The sequence below is a fragment of the Lepus europaeus genome, chromosome 11 (assembly GCF_033115175.1).
Source record: "Lepus europaeus isolate LE1 chromosome 11, mLepTim1.pri, whole genome shotgun sequence".
NCBI classification, from domain to species: domain Eukaryota; kingdom Metazoa; phylum Chordata; class Mammalia; order Lagomorpha; family Leporidae; genus Lepus; species Lepus europaeus.
In genome coordinates, this window is record NC_084837.1 from 56,407,890 (window position 1) to 56,424,605 (window position 16,716).

The 16,716-nt window shown below is 39.4% G+C and overlaps 1 protein-coding gene across 3 annotated transcripts in view; it reads left to right on the forward strand.

The window, feature by feature from the left end:
* FMN1 (formin 1) overlaps positions 1–16,716 on the forward strand; it is a 433,901-nt gene that overhangs the window by 387,097 nt on the left and 30,088 nt on the right. For all 3 annotated transcript variants that reach the window (XM_062205569.1, XM_062205570.1, XM_062205572.1), the window contains one exon: positions 3,823–3,972. In XM_062205569.1, the coding sequence (XP_062061553.1) occupies positions 3,823–3,972 (150 nt within the window). The remainder of the gene's footprint in view (positions 1–3,822; positions 3,973–16,716) is intronic.

A 16,716-nucleotide genomic window follows, 5' to 3' on the forward strand; every position in this document is an offset into this window, starting at 1 on the left:
AAATGAGCTCTATCAGTGGTTGAGAAGAGTTTTCCAGCTTAGGATTGAAGTACAAATGAACAGACTCTAGAAATGAGCCATTTTCCTCCAATCTAGCTTCAATTTCCAAGAGTTCAAAAAACCCATAGACAGTGCTGTCTGCCCTGCTTTGACAGGTACCAACATCTTGGTCTGCTTCCCAGTGTAATTGCCAATAAAATTAAAATGCTGATGAAAGCAAGGGGAAGGCAAATCTCGTAGTTTTCTATGTGCAGACATGTTCTTGAACCATGGATATTATCGTGTCATAAAAATTACTGAAAAGTAAGACAATTACCTGGTTATGCTTTTAGATTTTTGTGCCCCACTGTTGGCCTTAGGTTTCCCCTTCCTCAGTGCATAAACTAGTGAAACTAGTGAGCTACATTATAGAAATACTCAGCATATACAGAAGAGACCATCAACAAGAACACACTGGGATCAGGCCAAACCGAAATTCAGCTTCCAAGGCGGATGTCAGATTTCTAATCCTTTTTCAAGACCCTGAGTTTCGGAAAAGGGGGCCCACCTTAGAGGGGCTGAAGCTGCTGCTGTGCATTAGGTATGCTGAGGGGAGTCATAAATTCTGGTTGTCAGCGTTTTCCGTGGCTTTGTGGTGAAGGTAGTCTAGCTTTCATGTCATACATGAAATATGTTTGATCCCATCTTTAATGTAGAAACCACAGTTGTTTGGTTACACTCTTTAAGGAGGTTGTGGTCAGTGTTGCAATATTCGTGTGAGATTTAGTAAATTCCTATGTTTTATTCTCAAGAGAAACAATTTACTCTGAGGCTAGGGAATATTTGCTTTTCCTAAGCAGTTTCTGAAGGCACGCATGTAAAACAATAAGTGGATATGTGTTCCACTTCGGCATCTCAGCGCTGCGAAAGTAAAACAGTTCACTTTGCTATGGGCTCTTTGATATCATCATCATCTGTGCTTTTAAAAATGTTGGGCCTAATTAAAAAGATACAAATCAGACAAGGAATTATGGCAGAGAGAAAAAGAATGAAGTAAAAAGTTATAGAAAACAAAGCATGATCAGAAATCGATGTTTTTAAGTTGAAAGCTCTCTAAGAGCGATCTGCTGACAAACAGAAAATTTGAAAAGCATGATGGACCCTGTGTTTCTTCCTGTCTGTTGGAGAAAATTCTCCTAGTCACTGAGTGTCAGCAGTTTTGCTGCCCCAGTCTCAGAAGCTTTTCAACAATCAGTCTTCTGTGAATCAAACCTGAATTTGAAATGCGGAGAGTTTTGTCTGGAAAGGACAGTAGTCTAGACCTTATCAGATAGTCATAGGTTCACAGTCTCGCTTTTGGCTTTTTCCTAAACAAAGAGCTAACATGGAAATCAACCAAGGCACATCCTCGGAGCGACTCTGTCGAAGTTGCAGAATGCCAAAGCCAAGCAATCCTCGGGGACTCTGTTTGCTTTCTTTCCTCTGAAGAGGTTCACTTGCTTTCTTAGTTTCCAAAACAGAGAGAGAGAAAAATGCTGGAATTCAGTAATTTTTTTCATTTTCACCCCCTTTGAAAAGAGGGTAAGCAAGCAAGGCCTCGCCAACCCCAAGGGAGAGTGGCAGTGAGGGTAATGGTTGGCTTCAAGCTTCAGTTGAGAGCTGGGGAAAGCAAGCCCCCAGGACCATCACATGCTTTCCTCAGGCTCTGTGATGACCACCAAACAGCAGTGTTGTGCTCTGCACCTCACTAGTGTTTGCCATGTCTTGGTCTCACAATCTAAACTAGAAAGCATGCCAGAGGTGTTGGGGTAATGGACAGAGCACAGTGACAGGGACGCCCTGTGCTCTTCACCATCCGCTGCTGCAGAACAAGAAGATCGCCAGTCCCTCTGAATACTTTTTCTCTGTGAACGTGCAAGTAACTGTGGCTCTGCAAGAAAAGTGAGCATAAGGAGGAGAGAAAATATTCATCCTGTGATGATGCCGGTTATGTGTGCTGCGGAGGGCAAGTGGGTCTGGAGTATAAATGGGGATAATGATCGTTCCACTTCCTAACTGCCTGTGTTATCAAGCCCGGGAGAGTAGAAAGAGAATTTCACAGGGAGTCCGGGCAGGCACAGGTCACTCAGTCCTTCCAAGCCTCTGTTTCTTCATTCATTCAATGAAAATGTTAGACAGGTCAACCTGTAAATCTCTCTGAATTTTAGTCCTATGACTTTATAGGACATCCATGGCCTGTTCCTTTAGGTTACATAATCCTCCACTTATGTACTACCTTCAGCCTAGTTTTCATTTTAGATGAAATAAAGGTGCGTGCTGTAGAGAGGCCATTTGTATTTATCAGTGTTCTGACTGCCGTGGAATTAGGGGTTATGCCTGGGGCAAGAGTGAACTTTGCTCCTTTCTTCGATTACTTGGTTTTTCTCCAGAATGTGTATGTTTGGAATTATAAGAGAGTCCCTTAAAAGAGATCACTGCAGTTGTTGCCTTTCTCTACTTAGGCACTTCTAGTCATTTAATAACTGGGGGCCAAAATTCCCTGACCAGTAGTTTTAATTTGCATTAAAAGCAGATTTATTATTTACAGAAGCACAAAGAATTTATGGGACTCAGAGCTGCAGCTCCAGCTTGGATCTCACCTACCCATAGTCATGGAATCAATTAACAGTTCATCTGTGAAATGTGATAAAACCTTATGAGATACATATTGCCCAATAACCAAGACGGAGATGAAAGTATGCTGCATAATAGTAACAGGGCGTCAGAGTTTTACAATCACTGTTGAATAGAGTTCCATTAGAAACTCAGTATTCAGGATGGCCACAAAAATGCACTGTGTCTGAACAGATGATAGAGCATTGAGTAATAAACCTGGCCAGCCATTCCTGCTTTGATTAGTTTCCAACACCCTAGAAAAGGGGTCATTTATTTAAGTGTTCTTGCTTATGGCAAATGAGCTTGTGAGGCTTAGGGTGGGTGGGGGTGAGGGGGAAAGATTGAGTTCAGGGCTATAAATTGCTGCAAAGCTAGTGCCTCCAAGAAGGGCTGCTTGGGAGGCCCGTGTAATCTGTTGTGCAGTGAGCTCCTTGGGGTAGGTCTTAGTAGTATGTGGGAATCTACTTTGAAAAACCCAAGTTCTTTTCTTACCAGATTGGAGACCATTTTTCAAGATCCAGGATGGATTTTTATCCAAACTTTTATATGCCCACAATCATGCCTACCTTTGTGTGTTGGTAGTTTCTATTCTTGTATCATATCAATCTTTCAAATGGAACCCTCTTAAAGATCATATAATTTACCTGTCTTATTTTGCCCTTGAGAACATTGAGCGAGATGCAGAGCCATTGATCCTGGATTACGAGGCCAGTATGTAGGTCAGAATAAGAATAGAACTGGTTTTCTGTGAAACAGCCAGCAAAGTAATTCTCAATGGGCTATCTCAATGACCACTGCCAACACTATAAAATCAGTGTGTCATCAGTCTTACCTATAATCATCAAACATAACATGAAGAGCAAATGGATTTGAGATGAAGAACAAACTCCAAAATTTTAGCTTGCATGCCCCCCTGGAGTTATACATGCTGTTTTTTTTTTTTTTATACCAGTAAGATATGCCCAAGATTATCCCCCAATCAAGTTGCATTTCTTGGCAAATAAATTTGAGCAAACGGGTTTTCTGAGGCTTAGGATAAGTTCTAATAAGTATATGTCAAGCTCCTTGTAGATAATACACATGTGAGAGACTCCCCACAGTGTCTCTTCTGCTCAGCCAAGTGGGTTTTGGTGTTGACAGTGGCTTAACCTCTACCTCCCTGCATTTTTTTTCTCTTGTCTCATGCAGTTTTGAAACAACAGTAGGATATTTTGGGATGAAGCCCAAGTCTGGTGAGAAGGAGATCACCCCCAGCTACGTGTTTATGGTGTGGTATGAGTTCTGCAGTGACTTCAAGACGATTTGGAAACGGGAGAGTAAAAACATATCAAAAGAAAGGTAAGATCCTGAGAAAAGCATGCCTATGCCCTTCTGGAGACTGGGAAACTGCCTGCTCACACCTAACAAAGTGCGTATTTCACACGTGTCAGTGTTTTCTTTTGGATCAAGTGGACACCCAGGAAGGATTATTGCCTCAAGGTTCCTAGGGAAATGCAGAGAAAGCTTGCAGTCCACACAAGCAGATACGTTCACACAATCTGATCAGTTACACTTTCTTAACCCCTTCCAATTACAAGCTAGTAAATGAAAGGGGAGTTGTGCTAATTTGCAACAGATTGCTTCCCTGTGTGTTTTCATGTTGGCCCAGGCTAAATGAGGCAGCCTTGCTGTGGCAGACAGTACAGACAAATAAAAGGGAATGCTTTTCCCATTAATATACTGAACTTGCATCAAAGGGAAATCTCCGAGACTCAGGCCACACTTCACACAGTGTTGAAGTCCCGCGCTGGATTTACAGCGCCACTTCTGACTCCCTGTATCCTGCCGAGGACATCAAACTGCATGCCGCTCGGCCTCATTGCAGCCTCTTGATTTTATTAGTTGGGGAGTAGAAGAAAAAAACCTCGACTCTGAGTATTGGCTGTATGTGTGCATGTGTGCGTGCGTGCATGTGTGTGTGCATGTGTCTGTGTGTTCATTCTCCTTAGATTGAATAGGATGCTGGTAATCTGGGAAAAAAGCACTTTTGCTTCATCACTGTTGTGATAATGTTGCCATTGTTATGAAGAGGGTGTCATGGATTTAAACTGCAAACAGGTCTTGCTACTTCTGCAGGAAAACAAATACGCATGAATGCCATTTAAAATGCAATGGAGGGAGACAGAAAATTCTACAAAGTAGGGAAACAATTACTTTATTTAAAATACCTATATCTCACAAACATTGAGACCAGATAGCCCATAATTCATGATTTTTATTCTTCACTTTGTAATAGAATAAAAGACATAATATACTCGTATTTATATGTACACACAAAATATACACTAATTTGTTTTACTTTATAACACTGTTTTTAAGAGGATCAAAATTTAGAGATTTTGATTGCAATATTACTCTCTAAATATTTTCTCAGGAAATTTAAAAAAAAATCTCTCTTTCCAAAGAAGCCTAAGGTCTTTACAAATGTCTTCTTTGGGAGCTCTTTGGGACCTCAGGGACTAAACTGAATAGGTCCATTATATAGATAAGATGAAGCAGAGAACACTTAAGCGACATTGTTAAGAAAGTACATTGTAGAGCATAACATGAGGAAATACTGAAAATCATGGCATGTAATTCATCACCATGGCCCTACCACTGCTTATTTAGCCCTTTAAAGTCAGCTAAAACGAGCTTCTGTGGAGTAAGTTCTTACATGAAAGTCGCAGAGTCAAGCAGCTCCTCTGTGACAGGGCAGCCACCAGCCAGTGGGCTCTCCATGTCCACACCTTTAAGGCAAGGAAACCCAGCCATGGTCTTTAGGAATTCGCACTTTTTATTTTAAGCATAGTCCTTAGTGAGTTTGTCCTTGGAGTCCAAAAATACCCCCAAAACAAAAAAGACCAGCAAGTAGGCAATGAACTGCTTTTCATTTTCATAATCTTCCATTGAAACACTAAGCTGCATTCCAAATGAAGGGCTTTACACTATCACAGATGTTAGACCAAACAAATTATGGGTCTGCCATGGAGGTGATGGCCAGCTGCCCTTCAGAATGGTATTTGCCCTGACTCTCAGCCACAGACATTTGCAGCATTGCTTCCTGGTTGCAGCTAGTGAGTTGCCTGCTTCATACTTGTAAACAAATACCTTTTTTAAATAAAAGATTCTCTCTCTCTCTCCCTCTCCCTCTCCCCTCTCTCTCTCTTTTCTCTCTCTCTCTCTCTCTTTCTCTCTCTCTCTCTCTCACACACACACACACACGCACACACGCACACAGAGGGAGAGTGAGACAGGCAGATCCTTCACCTTCTATTCCACTCCCAATCCCCAGATATCTGCAACAACCAGGCCTGGGCCATTGCCAAAGCCAGGAGCCCAGAACTCCATTCAGGTCTCCAACATGGGTGGCAGGGGACCAAGCACTTGGGCCATCTTCCTCTGCCTTCCCAAGCATATTAGCAGGGAGCTAGATAGGAGGCAGAGCAGCTGAAACTTGAATTGGCATTCATTTGGGATGCTGGTATTGCAAGCAGTGGCTTAACCCACTGTGCCCACAGCACCAGCCCCAAAACCAACATGTTTAGAGGATTGTGACTTCAGGAGACCTTTTCTCCATCTTTGTCAGTCAGCAGTTTCAGGGCTCCCTTCCTTCCAGGGCTCTTCTCGTCCGGCTTTGTGAAATGATCCCCAAGGTTGCCAACCTCAAACAACAGCTCTGAAAGTTCATGATGGCTGATAAAATATTTTTGAAAGCAACTTGTTTAGAAAACTATGCTTGTTAAGAAAGGTACATATTACTATATAACCAATTGATTGATAAATAGGTGGGTTTTTTGTTTAAATCGTCCTCTATTTGATACAGATTTTAGTCTTTAGATTATTAGAATCATGTAAATTCTCCCATAGTTAAATGAGAAATGACATGGTTGCTTTGCTGTGATACCATATTTAATGATATTTGAAGTTAGAATTTTTCTATTACACTTCTCCCAGATATCCAGTTAATCTCAACAACAATAAATGTCAAGAGGTGACATAACATCATTAACAAAAAATTGATGCAAAGACATCCTAAAAAATTAAATTCATAAACAACATGACAACATAAAACTTACAATTTTTAGGGAAAAATTCTGTAGCTTAGGATCTCATCAAAAGAAATTGAACATGCTTGATTTTTAAGTGTATTTGAAGATCAACTAAAACCCAAAAAATCACTGGAAAAATTAAGAATCAATTATAGTATTTTCAAAGGAAGAGATTCCATGGAAAATGATGTTTTCATTAAACTCTACTTCCAAATGAAATGGAAGTGTTGAAAGCCATTCTAGACTACATGAAGTTAATTTTAGGTGATAGAGAATATTTGTTGCTTTTTTTTCCTTAGCATAGTCTTCACGAATATGCATTAACTTGAGGCAAAGTTGAAATCAGTGCATCCCCATGACAAGGTAATAACTGCCCCTCATAAAACACACAACAATCTCGAAACACAAAAGCAACCATATAAAAATGCTCTGAAGTTGTTTTGCCATGTGAGTAAACAATGAACTCCATCATTAAACTGATGTCAGGGCATGACTCTGTGGTTGAGAAGAAGTAGTGAAATTGGTTTACATGTCATAGATTAACTATTAGAGGGGATCTTCCAAATGTTCATGGAAAATCATATTATGAAAAACCACTAAAGGGTTTCAAAGATTTTTGGCAGCAAAGATAAACATATTTTATTCCATTCTCTGAGAACTTGAAGTACCCTCATATCATCAGCAGAACAATCTATTTATGATGGTATATTGATGGCACTAAATTTTCCTTGGCATTTAAGTCAGCCTAAGGCAAAAGAGCAAAGTTCTGTGTCCAGGCACAAAACCAGAAGTCCCCTCCCTAGACCTGCATTTCCTGGGCTCCCTTGAATATGGCCATGAGACCAAGTTCTGCCCAGTGGGCTAAATGAAGTGATTTGTGCCATCTTCAAGCTCATATTCTTCAAAAGGGTGTGCCGTTCTCTTCCAGCATTGGTGGGGGGCATGAAGAGAACCATCTTTAACCTTGTAGGGACCAGCCCTTGAGAATGGAAACCACAAAAGAAAAGGAAACTGTGTCCTTGACATCTAAACTCCTCCAGTGCCCACCCAGTTACTGTGCTGCCTCTACTAGTGCACAAGATTCATCCACTGGTGAAGCTTACCACTTCCTTCTCTTACCCATTCTGAGCACAAACAATGCTCAGTAGTATAAAAAACACTTTCAGACAGAGAATCAAAAGAGTTGACATTTTTATCCTTCACTCTGCCATTAATTTTCTGTGTGATCTTGGGCCGGTCACTTACTACCAGGGGTCTCAGTTGTCACATCCGGAAAACATATGTACATATGTACTCGTAAATTAGATAAAGCAAGAATTTAAATGTTAACTATAGTCGCTTCTAGCTCAAAACCTTTATGAATCTAGAAAGTACTTTTTCTAATGTTCTAAGGAACTGGCTTTTCATTTCTGAGATAATGCCCCTTACTTTTGGTCTTGAGCTCATTTGGAGGACATTTCATGCCAAGAACTGACACGTAAGTTGGGGAGAGATTCGGAGCAAGGAGAGTTTTCATTGATCTCTTGACCTTGGTAAATATCTACAGCTAACTTGCCTTACTTCCTCATTTCTTCTCATAAAATAATAATGTTGGTCTTGAAGATTACATGTTTTTAGATTATTTATTAATTTATGTGAAAGGGAGAGAATGAAACAGATAGGCAGATAGAACTTCCATCTTCTGTTTTACTCTCCAAATGCCCACAGTGGCCAGAACAAAGCCAAGAGCTGGAAACTCAATCCAGGTCTCCCATGTCGGTGGTAGGGACCCAACTACTTTAGCTGTACATAGCCTGCTGCTTCCCAGGGTGTGCCTTAACAGGCAGCAAGAATTGAGAGTGGGGCTGAGACTTAAACCCAGGCACTTCAGTATGAGATGAGAGCATCCCAAGAGGCATGTTAACACTACACCAAATACTTACCGTGACATATTTTTTTCTATTGACAGTATACACACAGAATATTTTCTTCCCCTTTTCTGTATCTGACATTGCATTAGTGATATGTGATATAGTTCATTAAGACTATGTTCAGGGGCCAGCACCATGGGAAGGTAAAGCAGGTAAAGACACAACCTTCAGTGCTGGCATCCCATATGGGTGCTGATTCGAGTCCTGGCTGCTCCACTTCTGACCCAGCTCCCTGCTATGGCATGGGAAAGCAGAAGATAGCTCAAGTGCTTGGGCCCCTGTACCCACATGGGAGACCCGGAAGTAGTTCTTAGCTCCTTGCTCCCGACTTCAGATCAGCCCAACTCCTGCAGCTGCAGCCATTAGGGGAGTGAACCAGCAGATACAAGACCACCACCACCCCCCTCCCTGTAACTCTACCTTTCAAAAGATAAAAGAAAACTGTTCAGAGGCAGATTTGACTCAATTTTACCCTTACATTCATTCTGTATTTGTGCCTCTTGCTAGTCTAACAGTCAATGTGCTTTTGAAACATACATTTCTTCTACTTATTAAATCAACACATTAGCCAAATACATGGATTATTACAAGGAGATAACCTATTGTTTGCTCATGTCTTTTTTGGCTATTGCTTATGCATTTTCTGCTCACCTCCACCACACTATGTAATTACTCTGAGCTAGAAAACCCTTAGTTGCAGGAGATTCCACTTTAGGATATCTTTAGACTGCTCCCACATATGCCCACACATGCATGCAAACCACGGCCATCTACAAAATGAGCTATGAATTTGTGAAAGGTAAAAAACGCCCAGGGGAGTCATGAATCCAGGAATAAAGTCTCAGCAAATAATTCACCCTGTGCCAAAGCAAACTTTAAAAGTGCCATTTAAAAAAAAAAAACTCATAATGGAGAAATAATGAGTGGATAACAAGATCAGTGAATTTTATATGAAATGCATATAAGAAATTTCGTTATGCACTTAGCTATGATTTACACTATGGGGAAATGGATGATTACTTTGTTTTTTCAGCCCAGCAAAATACCAACAAGGTTTTTGTTTTAAGTGTATTACTTACAGCTATAAGGTTAATTTTGCAACTGTGATAGCATTGACAGCAGACAGTTCAAAGCTCTTGTGCATTATCTCAAAGGCTCCCAAGTTCACTACTGTTTAGGTTGCTTTAGGACAGGGTTAGGGGCAAACCCCCATAGGAACCATTCATTGCAGGGTATACATCACGAGAATTTATTTCTTTATAATATAGAGTTATTCCTGGACAAAGCTCCATAAACCAACATTTTTATTAATAGAATTTTGTTTTCCTGCTGATACACATACATGATCACTGCAAGCATTCCTAACAAGTTCATTTTCTTTTCCTAGCCCTCCCTTATGTAATTCATTGGTTTATATATACTTAACTGCTAAGAAGCTAAATATTTAGAAGGAATCCCTTAATAATGTTGATAATCACCCTCTAGTTGATTGATAAAACATCAGATTTTCCTGTCACATTTGAAAGCAGTTCTGTGATGTATAAAAACAATGCCCCCAAAGACGTAACTTATAAATAAAATTATCATAATCACAAAGAATAAGACCTGCTGATTTCCCAAACAATAAATTTAAAACTCTTCTGCAGAATTAAAAAAGTCCCAAATAAGGAATGGAGATAGACTTTTAAAATGATAAGATTTACAGTATTATTAATTTAAAAGAAACTAAACACCTCTCTTGACCCTCCTTCCTCTGGAAACTGTCATTCAATCTATTTTACTTTCCTTTTTAACTTATTTTAAAAGAGAGAGTTTAAAGAATGTTCTTTTCCTTGCTCCACACACCTTCCTGTATCAGAAAGAATAAACTCTTGGCTGCCCTAACAGAGACCAAAGCAACTACTACTTAAAAGGAAAGTTATTTTTCCTCTTGCTTAAAAATCTACATTTGAGGAGTTTAGATGTCAGGGACACAGTTTCCTTCTTATTTGGCTACCATCTTTTAAAAGCTTTTATTTAATGAATGTAAATTTTATACGTACAACTTTGGGAATATACTGGTTCTTCTCCCAATACCCACCCTCCCACCTGTCTCCTGTCCCACCTCCTACTCCCTCTCCCATCCCATTCTTCATTAAGATTCATTTTTAATTAACTTTATATACAGAAGACCAAATCTATACTTAGTAAAGATTTCAACAGTTTGCACCTATACCCACACATAATGTATAAAGTACTGTTTGAGAACAAGTTTTACAGTTAATTCTCATAGTACAACTCATTAAAGACAGAGGTTCTACATGGGGAGTAAGTGCATAGTGACTTCTGTTGTTAATTTAACAATTAACACTCTCATTTATGACATCAGTGATTATCTAAGGCTCTTGCCATGAGCTGTCAAGGCTATGGAAGGCTTTTGTGACCACAAACTCCATCAGTATTTAGACAAGGCCATAAGCAAAGTGGAAGTTCTCTCCTCTCTTCAGAGAAAAGAGCATCCTTCTTTGATAGCCCCTTCTTTCCACTGGGGTCTCACTCACAGAGATCCTTCATGTAGGATATTTTTTGCCACAGTGTCTTGGCTTTCCATGCCTAAAATGCTCTCATGAGCTTTTCAGCCCCATCTGAATGCCTTAAGGGCTGATTCTGAGGTGAGAGTGTTACTTAAAGCAGTTGTCATTCTATCGGTCTGCTGTGCGGACTGCTTTTCATGTTGGACATTCCCCTTTTTTTTAAATTATATTATTATTACCAGGCACTTGATGCTATTTATATGATCTCTTTAACACTTAATCCTATCTATATCTTCACTTTAATGCCTAACATGATCACTTCAACAATTAACATGGCATTTTTACCACCAATTTTAATGGGATTTAGAGTCCTGTGACACGTTTTTAAACTGTACCCTTAAAAGGAAGTCCATCAGATGTATGCAGAATTATACAGCTTTATAAACTTCCTCCTCCCTCTCTTATTCCCCTCTTATTTTTTTACTGAGATCTTTTTTCAGTTGACTTTATATACATATGATTATGTTAAATAAAGAGTTCAACAAATAGTATGAAGAAGAGGAAAAAAAAAAAAAAAGACTGTTCCTCAACAGTCAAGACAAGGGCTGTTCAAGTCATTGCTTCTCAAAGTGTCAATTTCACATCTACAGTTTTCATTTTAGGTGCTCTATTAGTTCTATTAGATCAGGGAGAACATATGATATTTGTCCCTTTGGGACTGGCTATTTCCTTGTGATGTTTTCCAGATCGATCCATTTTGTTCCAAATGACTGGATTTCATTTTTTTTTACCACTGTATAGTATTCTATAGTGTACATATCCCATAATTTCTTTATCCAGTCTTTGGTTGATGGGTATTTAGGTTGATTCCATGTCTTAACTACTGTGAATTGAGCTGCAATAAACACAGAGGTACAGATAGCTCTTTTGTTTGCTGATTTCATTTCCCTCGGGTAAATTCCCAGGAGTGGGATGGCTGGGTCATGTGGTAGGTCTATATTCAGATTTTTGAGGTATCTCCATAGTGTCTTCCATAATGGCTTTACCAGTTTACATTCCCACCAACAGTGGATTAGGGTACCTTTTTATCCACATCCTCTCCAGCATTTGTTGTTTGTTGATTTCTGTATGAAAGCCATTCTAACTGTGGTGAGGTGAAACCTCACTGTGGTTTTGATTTGCATTTCACTGATGGCTAGTGATCCTTAACAGTTTTTCATGTGTCTGTTGGCCATTTGGATTTCCCCTTTTGAAAAATGGTTGTTTAAGTCCTTGGCCCATCTCTTAACTGGGTTGTTTGTTTTGTTGTTGAAGTTTCTTGATCTCTTTTTAGATTCTGGTTATTAATCCTTTATCAGTTGCATAGTTTGCAAATAATTTCTCCCATTCTATCAGTTGCCTCTCCAGTTTCCTAAGTGTTTCTTTTGCAGTACAGAAGCTTCTCAATTTGATGTAATCCCAGTTGTTTATTTTGGATTTGGCTGCCTGAGCCTCTGTGGTCTTCTCCAAGAACTCTTTGCCTGTGCCAATGTCTTGCAGGGTTCCCCCAATGTTCTCAAGTAATTTTATGGTGTCAGGTCATAGATTTAGATCTTTAATCCATGTTGAGTGGATTTTTTGTGTAAGGTGTAAGGTAGGGGTCTTGCTTCATACTTTTGCATGTGGAAATCCAGTTTTCCCAGCATCATTTGATGAAGAGACTCTCCTTGCCCCAGAGATTGGTTTTAGCTCCTTGGTCAAATATAAGTTGGTTGTAGATGTTTGCATTGATTTCTAGGGTTTCTGTTCTGTTCCATTGGTCTATCCATCTGTTTTTGTACCAGTACCAGGCTTTTTTTTATTATTATTATAACTACCATGTAGTATGTCTTGAAATCTGGTATTGTGATACTTCTCGCTTTGTTTTGTTGTATAAGATTGCTTTAGCTATTCACGGTCTCCCTGCCTCCATATGAATTTCAGCATCATTTTTTTTTCAGATCTGAGAAGAATGTTTTTGGTATTTTGATTGGTTTTGCATTGAATATGGAAATTACTTTTGGAAGAATGGACATTTTGATTATACCGAGTCTTCCAATCCATGAACATGGAAGATTTTTCCATTTTTTTTGTATCTTCTTCTGTTTCTTTCTTTAATGTTTTGTAATTCTCATCATAGAGATCTTTGACATCCCTAGTTAAATTAATTTGAAGGTATTTGATTTTTTATAGCTATTATAAATGGGATTGATCTTAGAAGTTCCTTCTCAGTCATGGCATTGTCTGTGTATACAAAGGATTTTGATTTTTGTGTATTGACTTTATATCCTGCTACTTTATGAAACTCTATGTGTTTCAATAGTCTCTTAGTGGAGTCTTTTGGATCCTATATATATATGGACTTCTTCCTTCCCAAATTGTATCCGTTTGATTTCTTTTTCTTGCCTAATGGTTCTGGCTAAAACTTCCAGGACTATACTAAATAATGATGGTGAGAGTGAGCATCCCTGTCTGGTACCGGATTTCAATGGGAATGCTTCCAACTTTTCCCCATTTAATATGTTGCTGGCCATGGGTTTGTCATAAATTGCCATGACTATATTGAGGAAGTTCCTTCTAAATCTAATTTGCTTAGAGTTTTCATCATGAAAGGGTGTTGTATTTTGTCAAATCCTTTCTCTACATCTATTGAGATAATCATATGTTTTATGTTCAATTTTTTTTAAAATTTATTTATTTATTTGAAAGAGTTACACAGAGAGAGGCGAGGCAGAGAGAGAGGTCTTCCAATCAATGGTTCACTCCCCAATTGGCCGCAATGGCCAGAGCTATACCGATCTGAAGCCAGGAGTAAGGAGCTTCCTCTGGGTCTTCCACATGGGTGCAGGGGCCCAAGGTCCTGGGCCATCCTCTACTGCTTTCCCAGGCCACAGCAGAGAGCTGGATGGGAAGTAGAGCAGCCGGGACTAGAACCAGCATCCATATGTGATGCCAGTGCTTCAGGCCAGGGTGTCAACCCGCTGCACCACAGTGCCGGCCCCCTTTAATTTGTTAATATGATGTATCACATTGATTGATTTGTGAATGTTGAGCCATCCCTGCATACCAGGGATAAATCCCACTTGGTCTAGGTGAATGATCTTTCTGATGTGTTGTTGGATTCAATTGGCTAGAATTTTGTTGAGGATTTTTGCATCTGTGTTCATCAGGGAAGTTGTTCTATAGTTCTCTTTCTCTGTTGTATCTTTTTCCAGGTTTAGGAATTATGGTGTTGCTGGCTTCATAGAAAGAATTTGAGAGGATTCCCTCCCTTTCAATTGTTCTGAATAACTTGAGAAGAATTGGAGTTAGTTCTTCTTTAAATGTCTGGTAGAATTCAGCAGTGAATCCATCTGGTCCTGGACTTTTCTTTGTTGGGAGGGCCTTTATTACTGATTCAATTTCTGACTTGGTTATGGATCTGTTTAGGTTTTCTGTGTTTTCATGGTTCAATTTAGGTAGATTGTATGTGTCCAGGAATCTATCCATTTCTTCTAGGTTTCCCAGTTGGTTGGCATACAGCTCTTTATAGTAGATTCTGATGATTCTTTTTATTTCTGTGGTGTCTGTTGTTACATTTCCTTTTTCATCTCTGATTTTATTGATTTGGGTCTTTTTTTTTAGTTAGTTGGGACAATGCTGTGTCAATTTTGTTTATTTTTTTTTAAAGAAAACAGATCTTCATTTTGCGCATCTGTATTTTATTGGTTTAATTTTGTTGATTTCTTCTCTGATTTTAATTATTTCTTTTCTTCTACTTTTGGGTTTGGTTTACTATTATTTTTCTAAATCCTTGAGGTACATAGATAGTTCATTTATTTGATGACTTTCTAGTTTCTTGATGTAGGCACCAATTGCTATAAACTTTTAACACTGCTTTTTCTGTATCCCACAAATTTTGTTATTTGTATTGTTGACTTCATTTGTTTCCAGAATTTTTTTGACTTCTCTTTTGATTTCTTCTGTGACCCATGTTCATTCAGAAACATGTTGTTCATTCTCCATGTGTTTGCATATGATGTAGAGAATCTTGAGTTGATGATTTACAGCTTCATTACATTGTGGTCTGAGAAGATGCATGGTATGATTCTGGTTAATCTGCTGAGACTCACTTTATGGCCTAGCATATAGTCAATCCTAGAGAAAGTTCTATGCACTGGAGAGAAAATTGTGTACTCTGTGGCTGTAGGGTAGAAGGCTCTATAGATAACTGCTAAGTCTATTTGGTCTATGGTGTCGATTAACTGTTGTTTCTGTGTTGATTATCTATCCTGTTGATCTGTCCTTTGCTAAAAGTGGAGTATTGAAGTCCTCCATTACTATTGTATTTGAGTCTATATCTCCCTTTAAATCCTTTAACAACTCTTTTAAATACTGGCTACCATTCTCAAGCACTGGTCCCTACAAGGTTAAAGATGGTTCTCTTTGTGCCCCCACCAATGCTAGAAGGGAAGGGCATACCCCTTTTAAGAGCATGAGCTTGAAGATACCTGAATCACTTTTTCATTTAGCCCACTGGGCAGAACTTGGTCTCATGGCCATATTCAAGGGAGCTCAGGAAATGCAGGCTTAGCTGGGAGCCATGTGCCCATCTACAGTCTTGTGTGTTCCCTTACTAAAGGAAGCAGAAGAAATGTATGCATGTTGAGACCATTAGCAGACTTGGCTACATTTCCAAATTGTGAAGTCAAATGGAACCTTCTAACTATACAAGTTTTTTTTTTTTTTTAAGATTTATTCATTTATTTGAAAGGCAGAGTTTCAGAGAGAGGTAGAGCCAGAGAGAGAGAGAGAGAATCTTCCATCTGCTGGCTCACTCCCCAAATGGCCACAATGGCTGGAGATGTGCTGATCCATAGCCAGGAGCCAGGAGCCAGGAGCTTCTTCCAGGTCTCCCAAGCAGGTGCAGGGGCCCAGGGACTTGGGCCATCTTCTGCTTTCCCAGGCCATAGAAGAGAGCTGGATCAGCAGAGGAGCAGCCAGGACTTGAACAAGCACCCATATGGGATTCTGGCACAGCAGGCAACGACTTTACCTGATACTCCACAGTGCTGGCCCCCCTAGTTTTTGACACTGTTGATATGAGGGCACTTCTGAAAGTTCAGGAAGATGGAATTATAAGATAATTTTCTACTAGGATAAAATATTGAAATCCATGTAGTAGTTTTTTTTTATAATATACATTTTCCATGATGTTTTTGAAGACCCCTCACATGTGTACATTTAAAGTTTTTCAGATAGAAATATGCATATTTTAATACAATTTTACCCCCAAATCTCAAAGTACCCTATAATTTGTTCTAAACTGAAATGCTTCATTGCCCTGAGAGTGTACAGAATCTCTTTCTGCAAAGCAGACTACCTCTCCTTTTCCCTCATTAATTCCTCTTTTTCTTCTTTTCCTTCGGTGTGGACCTAGTGTTACTCTTTTCTGCTGTATGCTCTCCCCCTTGCTCACTCCAGCCTATATTCATAGCTTTACCTATTGCTTCTTTTCCTCCTATGTCTTCCTACCCAAAAGTGACCTCTAAGTTTTACGTACCTCTCCTTCTGTATGCTAAAATTCCCACA